This window comes from Chelonia mydas, chromosome 2 (assembly GCF_015237465.2).
Source record: "Chelonia mydas isolate rCheMyd1 chromosome 2, rCheMyd1.pri.v2, whole genome shotgun sequence".
NCBI lineage: Eukaryota > Metazoa > Chordata > Testudines > Cheloniidae > Chelonia > Chelonia mydas.
Window position 1 is genome coordinate 252454550 of NC_057850.1, and position 13164 is coordinate 252467713.

A 13164-nucleotide genomic window follows, 5' to 3' on the forward strand; every position below is an offset into this window, starting at 1 on the left:
CGAGGCCCTGCTGTCTCTCCACCTGTTAGTGATAGGCACACTCCCACCCTGAAGTCCTCCCAGCATCCCCGTGGAGTGTCCAGCCCCTAGGCCATTGGACACACTCAGGATTCACAGAGTCGCTACTTCCAAAGGACAGCACATCCCAGCATACCAGTTCCACCTCAAATCACCGGTCGGCTTAACACACAGCACTCAGATATGTTTATAGTGAAATCAAGTGTCAGTTTATTTAACAAAGCACAGAGATTCAAGTGATAGCCGGTAGAAGTATTGGAAATACATGCTTACCTATAAAACAAAATCATAGCATGCATTCTACAGCCTAGATTTCACGTCTTGCAGAGAAATGCTTGCCTGAATCCTAGCAACATTTTGCCACCAGACTTGACTGGGATCCTCCTTTCATGAGACAGACACACTGTCAGCTTGTCTGCCAGGTGAAGGACCCAGTGTGTTTCTTTGCCCCTCAAGATATACCAGTTTCATCCTTTGTCTATATTCATGAACAGGACACCCCTCGCTGTTTGTTCCATCCTGCAGACTTCCCCTCTTGTAGAGTTCACACTCTCTTATTTAGCCGGTGACTCAGTATACAAATAGGCCTACAATTGTGGGCCAGTACGCCAGTTGTTTTCAAACTTTTTTCATTTGTGGACTCCTAAAAATTTCGAGTGGAGGTACGGACCCCTTTGGAAATCTTAGACATAGCCTGGGATCTGCAGATCACAGGTTGAAAAAACACTATTCTATGGTAGTGACAATCTTTCACAGACCCCCTTAGACAGTCTGTGGATACCAAGGGGTCTGCCGACCACAGGTTGAATCCACTGCAATGGACAATAGTCAAATGACCAGACAGGGAGATAGGCATCAGATACCTCCTCCCTAAAAGGAACATTTCCAAGGTACATCACCTCCTCGTGACTTGACAGCTCCAAGTCCTTAAGAATATAATGTTCAGTACACATACGTAAGCCCTTAAATATTAGCCATACATACGTTTCACTCATTATGTCAACCAGTGGGCTACTGGCTCTCAATGGAGACCTCACATGCCACCCTTTGGTGAACTAATATGTGTATACCCAACCCAGGGGATGACTGTAAACCCCTACGCACCCCATGCCCACTGCCATTTGGCACCAATGGGTCCCTGGGTCCCACACAGAGCCCACCCTACCAGTCTTTGGCTGCTGTCTGACAAACTCAGTCCTGGAGTATGCAGGCATAAGTCCTTTGCTATCAATGGGCAACGGGCATTCTTGGTTTAAACCATGAACATAAGGACATATTAATGGCTTACTGGGTCAGACCAAAGGTCCATCTAGCCCAGTATCCTGTCTTCCAACAGTAGCCAATGCCAGGTGCCCCAGAGGGAATGAACAGAACAGGTAATCATTAAGTGATCCATCCCCTGTCGCCCATTCCCAGCTTCTGGCAAACAGGGGCTAGGGACACCATCCCTGCCAATCCTGGCTAATAGCCATTGAGGGACCTATCCTCCATGAACTTATCTAGTTCTTTTTTGAACCCTGTTATAGTCTTGGCCTTCACAACATCCTCTGGCATGGAGTTCCACAAGTTGACTGTGCATTGTGTGAAGAAATACTTCCTTTTGTTTATTTTAAACCTGCTGCCTATTAATTTCATTTGGTGACCCCCTAGTTCTTGTGTGATGAGAAGGAGTAAATAATACCTTCTTATTTACTTTCTCCACACTAGTCATGATTTTATAGACCTCTATCATATCCCCCCTTAGTCATCTCTTTTCCAAGATGAAAAGTCCCAGTCTTATTAATCTCTCCTCATACGGAAGCTCTTTCATACCCCTAATCATTTTTGTTGCCCTTTTCTGAACCTTTTCCAATTCCAATAGATCTTTTTTGAGATGGGGTGACCATATCTGCATGCAGTATTCAAGAGGTGGATGTACCATAGATTTATACAGAGGCAATATGCTATTTTCTGTCTTATTATCCATCCCTTTCTTTATGATTCGCAACATTCTGTTCGCTTCTTTGACTGATGCTGCCCATTGAGTGGCTCTTTTCAGAGAAAAAAGAACAGGAGGACTTGTGGCACCTGAGAGACTAACAAATTTATTTGAGCATAAGCTTTCGTGAGCTATCCACAATGACTCCAAGATCTCTCTCTTGAGTGGTTTACAGCTAATTTATACCCCATCATTTTATATGTACTGTTGGGATTATGTTTTCCAATGTGGATTACTTTGCACTTAGCAACATTGGATTTCATCAGCCATTTTGTTGCCATCACCCAGCTATGTGAGATCCCTTTGTAGCTCTTCGCAGTCTGCTTTGGACTTAACTATCTTGAGCAGTTTTGTATCATCTGCAAATTTTGCCACCTCACTGCTTACCCCTTTTTTCAGATCATTTATGAATATGTTGAATAGGACTGGGCCCAGTACAGACCCCTGGGGGACTCCACTATTTACCTCCATTCTGAAAACTGACCATTTATTCCTATGCTTTATTTCCTGTCTTTTAACCAGTTACCAATCCGGGAGAGGACCTTCTCTCTTATCCCAGGACAGCTTACTTTGCTTAAGAGCCTTTGGTGAGGTACCTTGTCAAAGGTGGAATCAAGTGGAGCTAGATTAGGGCTGAATATGGTCTACTATTGCCTCTGGAAATGTAAGACCCCACGCATTCGCAGTATAGCCTAGAAACACGAAGTGGAGCAGCTCTACTTTGTGACCCAGTTGCTTTCCCTGTCAAAGAGGTTTGTTGCACATAACAATTTCAGGCATTTTGTCCAGTCAAGTTTGAAACATGCTAAGACATGAGGCTCCCACCACGTTCTTTGCTGAGGATGTCACAGGCCAACAGACTCTTCTGAACTGTTCCCTTCTGTCTTCACACTCTCAATTTCTTCCTTTAGCTACCCTTCCTTGGCCTGTCTCAAACAATGCCTGTCCTTCTGTGATGGGCACATGTTTGTAGCTGACAGTCAAGCCAAGATACACATATTTTGGTCCAGATCCTCAGCTGGTATAAGGGGACATCTCTCTGTTGAAGTCCATGGAGCTGGGCCCAATTCCACCAGCTAAGGAGACTTGTTCTTTATGCTTAGTATACATCAAGCCAGATTAGAAATCCTATAACTAGGCTGGGTGCTTGGCAAATGTGGGCTCTCAAAAAGACGTTGTAGATAAGTTACAGTTTATTGGTGAAAGTTTTACATGAAGAGCACAATCACAGTAAAACGCACGGATTGTTGCTTTACACCAGTATACAGGATTCACTAGCATTACCAAATTTACTGACATTCTCTGAGCACTCAGGAGTGAGATCTACAATGGCAATGAATCGCCTTTAACTCCACTGAGTTAAATAGGCGTTAGGCACTTGAACACCTCTGTGAATCTCATCCCAGGAGTCTTGGTTCTCCAGCTCCTGTCTGAGCATCCTGTAGCCACCACCGTTCCACAGTGTTTGGAAGGCCTGATTGGCAAATACTAACAGTGCTATAATGATTTGCTTTGTAAATGAAGTCAGTCGATCTGGCCCATCCATTTTGGATTGACCTCTCCGTGAGAAGTCCTAAGGCATGTACAGCATATATGTGACCGTATAAACTCTCCCATTTTTGTTCGCCCCAAAGTCTTGGTTTATAATACGGAGGAGATTTTTTCCAGGACTTTAAACATGTTTTGCCAAGACAATCGCTATCACCAATTTTTTGGTGGCCTGGTCTCCTCCCGTGTTATTCTTCTGGTTTTATAGAATGCTTTTAACATTACACCATGTTAGCCAGCTCACACACATAGCACATTAAACATGCAGCCACCTGGTCATATGTTAGCAGTTTACTTTAAAAGAAAGAGACAAGTATTGAATCAATAGCCGAGCTGAAAGGCCCCAAGGTCCAGAGCCTCAAAAGTATTTATGCACCTAACTCCCATGCATTTAAATTGGTGGTAGGCAGGGCCATCCCTAGGGGGATTCAGGGCCGGGGACAACACTTCCCCCTCCGCCCCATGCCCTGCCCCCACTCCACCCCTTCCCCAAACCCCGCCCCGGCTCCACCCTGCCACGCCTCTTTCCACCCCTGCTCTGCACTCTCCCCGCCCCTTCCCCCAAGTCCCACCTGACCTCTTCCCACCCCTGGTCCGCCCTGCCCCCACTCCACCCCTTCCCCAAACCCCGCCCCGGCTCCACCCTGCCACGCCTCTTCCCACCCCTGCTCTGCGCTCTCCCCGCCCCTTCCCCCAAGTCCCACCTGACCTCTTCCCACCCCTGGTCCGCCCTGCCCCCATTCCACCCCTTCCCCAAACCCCGCCCCGGCTCCACCCTGCCACGCCTCTTTCCACCCCTGCTCTGCGCTCTCCCCGCCCCTTCCCCCAAGTCCCACCTGACCTCTTCCCACCCCTGGTCCGCCCTGCCCCCATTCCACCCCTTCCCCAAACCCCGCCCCGGCTCCACCCTGCCACGCCTCTTTCCACCCCTGCTCTGCACTCTCCCCGCCCCTTCCCCCAAGTCCCACCTGACCTCTTCCCACCCCTGGTCCGCCCTGCCCCCACTCCACCCTTTCCCCAAAGCCCCTGCCCCTGCTCTGCCTCTTTCCAGCTTCCGCCCCCTCTCCCGAGCGACCCGGGAGCCAGCGGGACGGGCTGGGGCTGGGTCGCTTGCTGCTACTGCCGCCAGGCCCCTGCGTCCCAAAACACGGGGGCCCCCACAAAGTGTGGGGGCCCCCCAAAGCATGGGGCCTGGGGCGGTTGCCGTCCTGGGTGGGACGGCTCTGGCGGTAGGTGCCTAATACATTTGAGGATCTGGGCCCAAATCACCAACCTTTTCTCCCTGGCATAAACTGTGAGTTGCATTTGTCAAAGGGGCAGCTTCTGGTAGCTGGGGCAGCTGCTGAGCATGGCAATGGCTGCCGGGTGGGTTAAACAATCAGGAGAATGACTGCAGCTATGACAATGCAAAGGCCATAAATTAAACCAAAGGGTGTAGATTAGGATGTGCAAAATAAACTAGTGACACAGGCATAGCGGGTGAAGTAGAAGAATGTGATTGACCGGCTAGGTTTTGTGCAAACCAGCTAGCCAAGGTCAGGAGAAAATCTGTTTCTCAATGGGATTGAGATGCTACAGTGGCTCCCTGCTCAGGGGTGAATTCTTCTGGACACAACCCTTATGACAGACAAGAAAATGAAAAACGACAAGCTTTGCCGGCGCTCAGCCCATCACAAAGAAATCCTATACAGGGTCATGCAGCTAGTCACCCTGTAGGAGAACTCCAGAGAACTGCTATGTGAAACCAGGCCTGAATGAGGCCAGGTTCCAATATGGCAGCACCTAATCATCGAATGGTAGGACTGGAAGGGACCTCGAGAGGTCACCTAGTCCAGTCCCCTGCACTCATGGCAGGACTAAGTGTTCTCTAGACCAGTATTATCTAACTCAGGAGATTAATGCTCAATAAAAGAAACCACAAAGCAGGTCCCTTATTAACACTTTTGCCTGCATTAATAATACAGCAGCATGCCCAAAGCCGCTCGACTGTAACTAGATAGGGCAGACCCCCTGCTATGGCTGAAGAGGTGTTGGCTCAGCTCGGGGAGAAATGGGTATGCGAAATTTCCTGGCTTCTGACTCTAACCACTAGGCTGACTGCTCACAGCCTGGGCTCTGACCTAGGGACCCACATGTTTTTATGACAACTGGCAATTGCCAGGTCACAGGGGTGCCCCAGCCACATCCCTTTGCCTCAGTTGCTAGCTACAGGTAGGGCATTGGTACTGGGCGTGTGTGTGCTGGTGGGGAGGAGGCCTTCATATGTACACAGCTTGAGGATCCCCCTCTTAAGGGTCAGGCACCAGTGGCTGGGTAAGCCAACTTCACGGCCACTTTGAGTTGGCAAGAGCTGGGCCAAGTTGTCTTAGCACAGCCCAGCTGTGGGCCCATGAGGGCTATATTTTAGCTACACACCAGGCTGTATCTTGAAGCGTGATGAAAAGGGGCCAGTTGTGTGACGTGTAAACCCTTGTCTCAATGTGAAAATGCTGTTGGGTCAGACAGGAGGGCTTGCCCACAAAGCTAGGGGCAAAATTCACCCCATGGAGGGGCAGGGACAGCACAAGACTTGGGTCAGCCTGTTGTTCAGTCAGGTCAGCTGGGCACACCGTTACGCTGTCAAAAAAATCACCAGGCCCCTCTTACAGATAAACGTAAGATGAAAACTAAAATGCTCCATGTTAACAATACTAGCCCTATGTAACTGAGGGGTGGGTGGGTGTGAGCGAGAGAGATTTGAGAGCTTGACAGAAAGCGCTTGACCTTGAAGGACGGGGAGGTGACTGGAGGAGCAATGGTTTCTTCACTTTGGATTTTTCAACACTTTGTGATCTGCCCAGTTGCATTTTATGATCTGCCCCAGGAGTCACAACCCACTGGTTGGCAGACAGACAGTGGTCTAGAAATTGTTTAAATTTTATTTAAGCCAGATGGGAGAAATGTGAATGTCCTGTGTCCCTCCCCCTCCCCCCCCCCCGCCCCCGCTGAAGTATCTGCTGTATGCCAAGGCCAATGTTCTGTTGACATTTAGGCACTTTCTGTATTTACAATAAGAAAAGGAGGACTTGTGGCACCTTAGAGACTAACACATTTATTTGAGCATAAGCTTTCGTGGGCTGCAGCTCACTTCATCGGCTGCATAGAATGGAACATATAGTAAGAAGATATAGATATACATACAGAGAACATGAAAAGGTGGAGTAAGAGGCTAATTAGTTAAGGTGAGCTATTATCAGCAGGAGAAAACAAAACGTTTGTCGTGATAATCAAGATGGCCCATTTAGACAGTTGACAGAAAGGTGTGAGGATACTTAACGGGGGGAAATAGAGTCAATGGCTGCTACTCTGAAACCTTTCTCTATTTAGGCACTCCAAATGTGGCTGCCTACCTAGCTTTGTGCATTGGTCTCGGTATCTTCGCATATTATAGAACTGCTTACAAACATACACCACAAGGTGGTAGCACCTCCCCACACGCAGGAACCACATTTCAGTGTTAGTCTCTGTGAAAAACCCGTTTACATTGTTTAGGCTCTGATATGACGCTTCATGTCCCCCGAGCCCCCAATATTTTCATGTCACTAGTGAAGAAGGGGCCAACAGCCATTCAAATCATAGACTAGTCTCTACCCTGATGAGTCGTACAGATTGTTAACATAGTCAGGGGCAAGTTTTGCACTGATCCAGGGGTGATAGTTGATGCAAATTATATATTAAGGTAGTTTGCACATTTGCAAATAATTATTCGTATAACCCTAAGCTTCTGCTTACGGTCAATAAACCCTGACCTAAGCAGTGGCAGGGGTAGGACACAGAGGTGCACAAAACTTGGCATCTCTGGAGAGTGTCTGGAAGTATTAGGTAGATTGTGGTGAAGAGGAAGATCATTGCTGGATATTTAGGGGGTCTGGCTGGGAAAGCCTGTTGGGGTGGCTGGGGCAATAATGGTGTCTGGGCCACAGTGTCTTGGGGGAAGCAGGATGGGAAGCTGGGGGAACCGGGGATCCTGGTGGGGAGGGTGGCAGTCTCTTGGAGGAAGTTGGGTGAGGGGTGTCTGGTGGGAGTGGCTGGGAGGGGAGCTAGGGCTACAGCATGCTGTTGGGGTTGCCTAGGGCACTGTAGGAAGTGCTTGAGGCCAGGAGTGCAGGAATAGTACCTCTTCATCTTGTCCCAATGGCCACCAACACTGCTTGCCACCCCTGCCCCTTCCGTATTTGGCTCCAGCAGGGAAGCTTTCTGTTCTGTGGGCACTACTGTGGCTTGGGTGTGTGTGTCACACAAGATGGCTTACACTTGGCAGCCCTGTGTAATAGGCCATGGGTGGGAGAAGAGGGGAAAGACCAGGAAACTGAGGGAAAACTGCTCTTGGGAGAACGTTACCCCATAAAGCTCAAACTATTTATTATTGTCCATATGAAACTCCTGGGCCATATGAAACTGAGGGCAGAGCTCCCCTCAACCTCTGTGGCCATTAGAGCCCACTCCCACAAACACTTGGGCACATGGGTAACTTGACTCATGTGAGCAGCCCTATAAAAATTAACGGAACAATTTACTTGAGTAAACTTTCATGTGTTGGGGTAGAGGGCTGTCTCACTTCGGGTCTACATGGCCCTGGGTTCAACTCTCAGAGGAGCTCTTAAGAACAGATGGAGATGAAACGGCCATCAATAAATTTAGGCTGGAGACTTGAAGGTTTATAACCATCAGAAGAGTGAGGTTCTGGAGCAGCCTCTCAATTGCAGTAGTGAGGGCAAGAAACCAAACTAGTTTTAAAAAGGAGCTTGATCAGCGTATGAATGGGATTATCTGAGGATGTTGCTCGCAGTGGCACTAGCAGGGAGCTGGTCTTGACCCAGTAGGTCTTTTCCACTCCTATGTATGCAGCTAGGTGTCTGCCGTATGGCCCCGATCCTGCTGTGGTGCCTCACTGATGGCACACAGTTGCATTGACTTCAACTGCAGGAAGGGGGCTTTTGTAGGAAAATCTTGTCTACAGTGAAGAGGTCATAGCCGTAAATCTTTATTTCCCTGCCTTAAAATTGATCCATAGTCGAAAATATATGTCTAGCTTACTTAATTTTCCATCTGAAGATATAAATATTACTACGCCACACCAGCCATTGTTATTTTTATTTTATGTGTCTACATCTGCAGTATAAAGACACCACAAATCCGTTTCCAGTTGCTCACGTTAAGCAATGAGAATTTTAGACAAAGGATCAAAATGATGCTCTTTTACAAGAAGAGCTGACGCAGTCCCCAGGGCAGACATAGCATAAGGGGATGGCCCCTTACAGAGAACGTTAGGGTTGCTGGAACTGAAAGGTAAGATTGCAATTAACAAAGAGATGATCTGAATTACTTGGTTGGGAGGGAGTCTAGCCAGGTACTCTCTAGTTTTAGTGAGGGAACTAGAGATATAGGGCTTGAACCCTTTGGAAAGGCTCCCTTTGATCTGAATGGGCTGTGGGTCAGGGCCGTATTGTGATGATGCCTTCCAACAAGCATTAACACACACTTTACAGTTCTAGATCACGGGATTAAATGCAAAGCACTTGGCAAAGGCCCAAATCCTGAGACGTGGACTTTGCAGTGAAGAGTGAGAGATGTCTGCGACAAGAAGTTCTACCATGAGGATCCACAGAGAAATAGGGTGACCAGATGTCCCGTTTTTAAAGGGACAGTCCCATATTTAAGCCTTCCTGCAGGTGTCCTGACTTTTTCTTAAAAACGGGCAAATTGTCCCGTATTTTCTGTCTCCCTCCCACTCCTGCTGCTGGCCAGATCCCTGCTTGCCAGCCGCCCTCCCACCAGTGTCGAGTGGGGGGCAATCCAGTGGCCGGCGATGGGGGTGGGTCTGCAAGGTTGGCGGCGGGGCAAAGATGCAGCGTGTGAGTCCGGCCGCTCCCCCTGCTGGTCCTTCAGTGCAGCCCCTGCTGCATGCCAGCTCGCAGCCAGCAAGACCCAGACCCCAGTCCATTTCCGGCCAGCACTGGTGGCAGGTGCCAGGTAGTGACCAGTTACATGTCACCTCTGCTGCCCACCAGTCAGCCCTTTATGCGTTCCCCCTCTCGCTGTCCTCTCCCTGCTTTGCCCCTTCACCCACGCCAACCCTGCTGCTCCTCCCTATCCCCCCCGTGGGGTGCATCCTGCTCCCAGCACTGGGCAGAGAACCAGCCCCTGGTGGGACTGCTCAGCTCACCAGCAGCCTGGCCAGCAGGCTCCTTCCTTCCCCCACTGCCTCTGGCTGGGCCGACGCCCCAGGAAAACCTAAGACCCTCTGGCCTGGGGCGCTGGCCAGAAGGAGCCAAGCCCTGCATATGCCAAAGCCCGCACAGCCCTGGCACGGGGAAGCTTCTCTGCCCTTCAGCTAAGCTCTGGAGTGGGGGGAAGCGATTTCCAGCCTGTTCACGCCTTGACCTGCAGGCTCCACAGCAGCCCCCCCAGGCAGGGGCTGACCACCATCTTCATCTCCTATCCCCCCGCCCGCCCCCAGGGAGCGCAGGGCTGCTCCCTCCCCTAGGCACCCGCCCTGCTGAGCCACCTCTCTGGCTGAGTTCGCTGAATCCACTGGGCCCTGGTGCACAATGCAACCTAGGGCTTAACCCCTTCCTGCCCATGCTGTAGCTGGGGGGTGGGGTGGGGGAACCGGAGGTGATTGGGTTATGTCAGTGGGGGCATTGTGGGCAGGGAGGGACAAGCTGCTTCCAGCCATGGGGGGTGGGGGGGGGCAGAGGGAGGAGAGGAGAGATGAGCTCTGCAAAGACAAGGGCCAGGCCATCCCTTCCCCTCTCCTCCTCCCCAGCGGCGAGAAGCAGCTCCCGTCCCTTCCCTCCCATACAGTCCCGAAAGGCTGCCGCTGGCCACATTCTGGTGTAAACCCTGGCAAAATCTGGGGCCGGGGGCGGGGGGGGGGGCATGTGACCCCACGTGTCACCTTGGGAAGACGCGGCACCAGGTACCAGGAGAAGCGGGTCCGTCCCAGGGGCCCAGCCAGGCATGGAGAGCAGAGAGCACCAGGCAGGGAGGGTCGGGTCAGTCAGTCACCCCCCCCCCCCACCATGGGAGAGAGGCCTACGGGAGTATGTGTGAGTCACCCCTCCCTGTGTGAACCCTAGAGCCTTAAAGAGAAGAAGGTAAATAAAAAGAATCCAACTGCAGTATTTCTTTTTAACGGGGGCTCAGTCGACTTGATGTTAATTTGAACGTTTGCCCTGCATAGTTCTGACTGATTGCCACGGAACGGCTTGAATACAAATAATTCTACCCGGTGTCCCGTAGAGGGAAATACGGTCACCCTACAGAGACTCCATATTGGCCATCCCTCCTTTAATTTTTCAGGAGACAACTCTGCAACACCTCCGCTTGCTCTGGGAGGCTCACACGGAGGACGTGCCATTCCGGTAGATGGACGTTTTCCTCGTAGGGCTGATTTTTTCAAGCAGTGATAACTGAGTGACATAGTTAACGGGGCTGTTATCTCTGGACAGGGTCCGAGGCTTGCGGGTGAAGTTCAGGTACTCGTGGTACTGCCACTCGTGCAGGTGCTTCCGTAATTCAGCCTGAACCTAAGGAAAAGCACGAAAAGAGGGGGGAGGAGGAGACGGGCCAAAGAATTGGACACAGAACTAATGTGGCTACTCCAACTTCACAGACACGGAGGCTAAGATTTTCAAAAAAATACCTGCCCAGTGTCAGGTTTCTAACTCCAAATCTAGGTGCCTAAGCAAGTGGATTGATTTTCAAAAGCGCTCAGGCCCCAGTTTTAGTGCCCCCCACCACCCACCTCCACCTGTCATCCCTCTGTTTGTCAGGTCCTAGCACAATGGTTTTTGTGCTTTATTCCGTGGGGCCACCAAGCTGTGGTAACGCCTGCTGGAGCTCATCCACGAGGCCCTTAGCCTGTCCAAATCTAAGTCCGTCTGAAAAGACCCACTTCTGCCCTGTTACAAGGAATAGAGGTGACTTGAGTGGATTAGTCTTTTTATGTCCCCTTTCCCCTAACCGCTGTCTGGATAGTGCCTAGCACATTGTAGGTATGGCCATCACTCTCACTCTCTCACACACACACACACCCCATACTCTGATAGCCACGGAAATATGTCTGCAGTGGCTGCCGTGAATACCATTGAATCATAGATGTGTGGAGGACTGGAAGGGACCTCAGTAGGTCATCTAGTCCAGTTCCCTGCACTCAAGGCAGGACAATGTAATAAATAGGCCATTCCTGACAGGTGTTTGTCTAACCTGTTCTTAAAAACCTCCAGTGACAGAGATTCTATACTATTCATATCGTCTATGTATAGTCTATACATTATAGCTAGGGCTCCGGGTCTGTCACGGAGGTTGCAGAAGTCACGGAGCACCCACGGACGCACCCACAGGAAAAAAATGGTGGATGCTGAGCACCCATTGGCAGCCCCCCCCCCCCCCCCATCAGCGCCTCCCCCTCACCTCCAGCACCTCCTGCCTGCCACAATCAGCTGTTCCATGGTGTGCAGGAGGCTCTGGGGGGGGCAGAGGGGAGGAGCAAGGGTGGGGCACACTTGGGGGGAGGGGGCAGAACAGAGCGGGAAGAGGCAGGGTGGGGGCGGCGCCTTGGGTGAAGGGGTGGAGTGGGAGCGGGGTCTGGAGAGGAGCCAGGGGGAGCACCCCCCGGCACATTACAAAGTCGGCACCTATGCCCCCATCCCATCAAAGCCAGCAGCCAAAGGGCTAAAGCACTCACCTGGGAAACCTGAATTCAAATCCCTACTCTGCCTGATTTGGAGCATGGACATGACTGCTGGTCACTACATCCCAGCTGTATACCCCAACCAGCCTGCATTGGGTGTTCAGGGGTGGGGCACTCACTTGTTGGCCAGAGGGGGCGGGGGTTGATGCTATAGCCCAATGGTCTATGGGCTATTAAGACACCCAGACCCACGCCTGGAGCTGCCTTTTGTGTGGGGCCCAATCCTGTAGGCATGCATCAAGGAGGCTGAGGAGGGATGTGACTGGTCTCTATAAATACATTGCAGGGTTAAATACCAGGGAGGGTGAAGCACTATGCAAGCTAAAGGGCAATCTTAGTGTAACCCACGCACTTCCTGGGTGTGGTGCTCTGTCCCCTCTCACGGCACTGAGACCACTTAGAGATTAATGAGTCTGCTAGAGCCTTAGCTAAGAGGCATGTGGGTTTTAGCTCATGCGGTAGAGTCTCATGTATTTAGCTCCAGAGGTCCCAGGTTCGATCTCGACAACTGGGGTCTGTTGGCGTTACATTAGCACAGGATCCGATGGTTATGTACCGGCTGTGAAGAAACTCAGACTGGATATTAAAAGACGGTTTCTAACCAGGTGAGGTTCTGGAACAGCCTTCTAATAGGAGTTGTGGGGGCAAACAATTTCATTAGTTTTAAGAGAGTCCTGGACAAATTTTTGAGTGTGATTGTATGATGGGGTTGCTTGGGATGATAGGAGGCATGGCTCAACAGCTCTGGGGCTCACTTCCAGTTTGCCTCTTATGTTCTTAAAGCTCATGCTTCAGGATTTCAGCCAGCTACCAGCAGGGGTCAGGAAGGAATTTTCCCCCTCGGTCAGACTGGCAGTAATCTTGGGGAGGGGGGCGCGGTTCG

The 13164-nt window shown here is 50.7% G+C and overlaps 1 protein-coding gene across 1 annotated transcript in view; it reads right to left on the reverse strand.

The window, feature by feature from the left end:
- Positions 1–8665: 8665 nt before the first annotated feature.
- Positions 8666–13164, reverse strand: part of LOC102936837 (vasoactive intestinal polypeptide receptor 1) — a 42750-nt gene continuing 38251 nt past the window's right edge. The window contains exon 13 of the mRNA XM_037891207.2: positions 8666–11115. Coding sequence (XP_037747135.1) covers positions 10927–11115 — 189 coding nt within the window. The 3' untranslated portion in view covers positions 8666–10926. The remainder of the gene's footprint in view (positions 11116–13164) is intronic.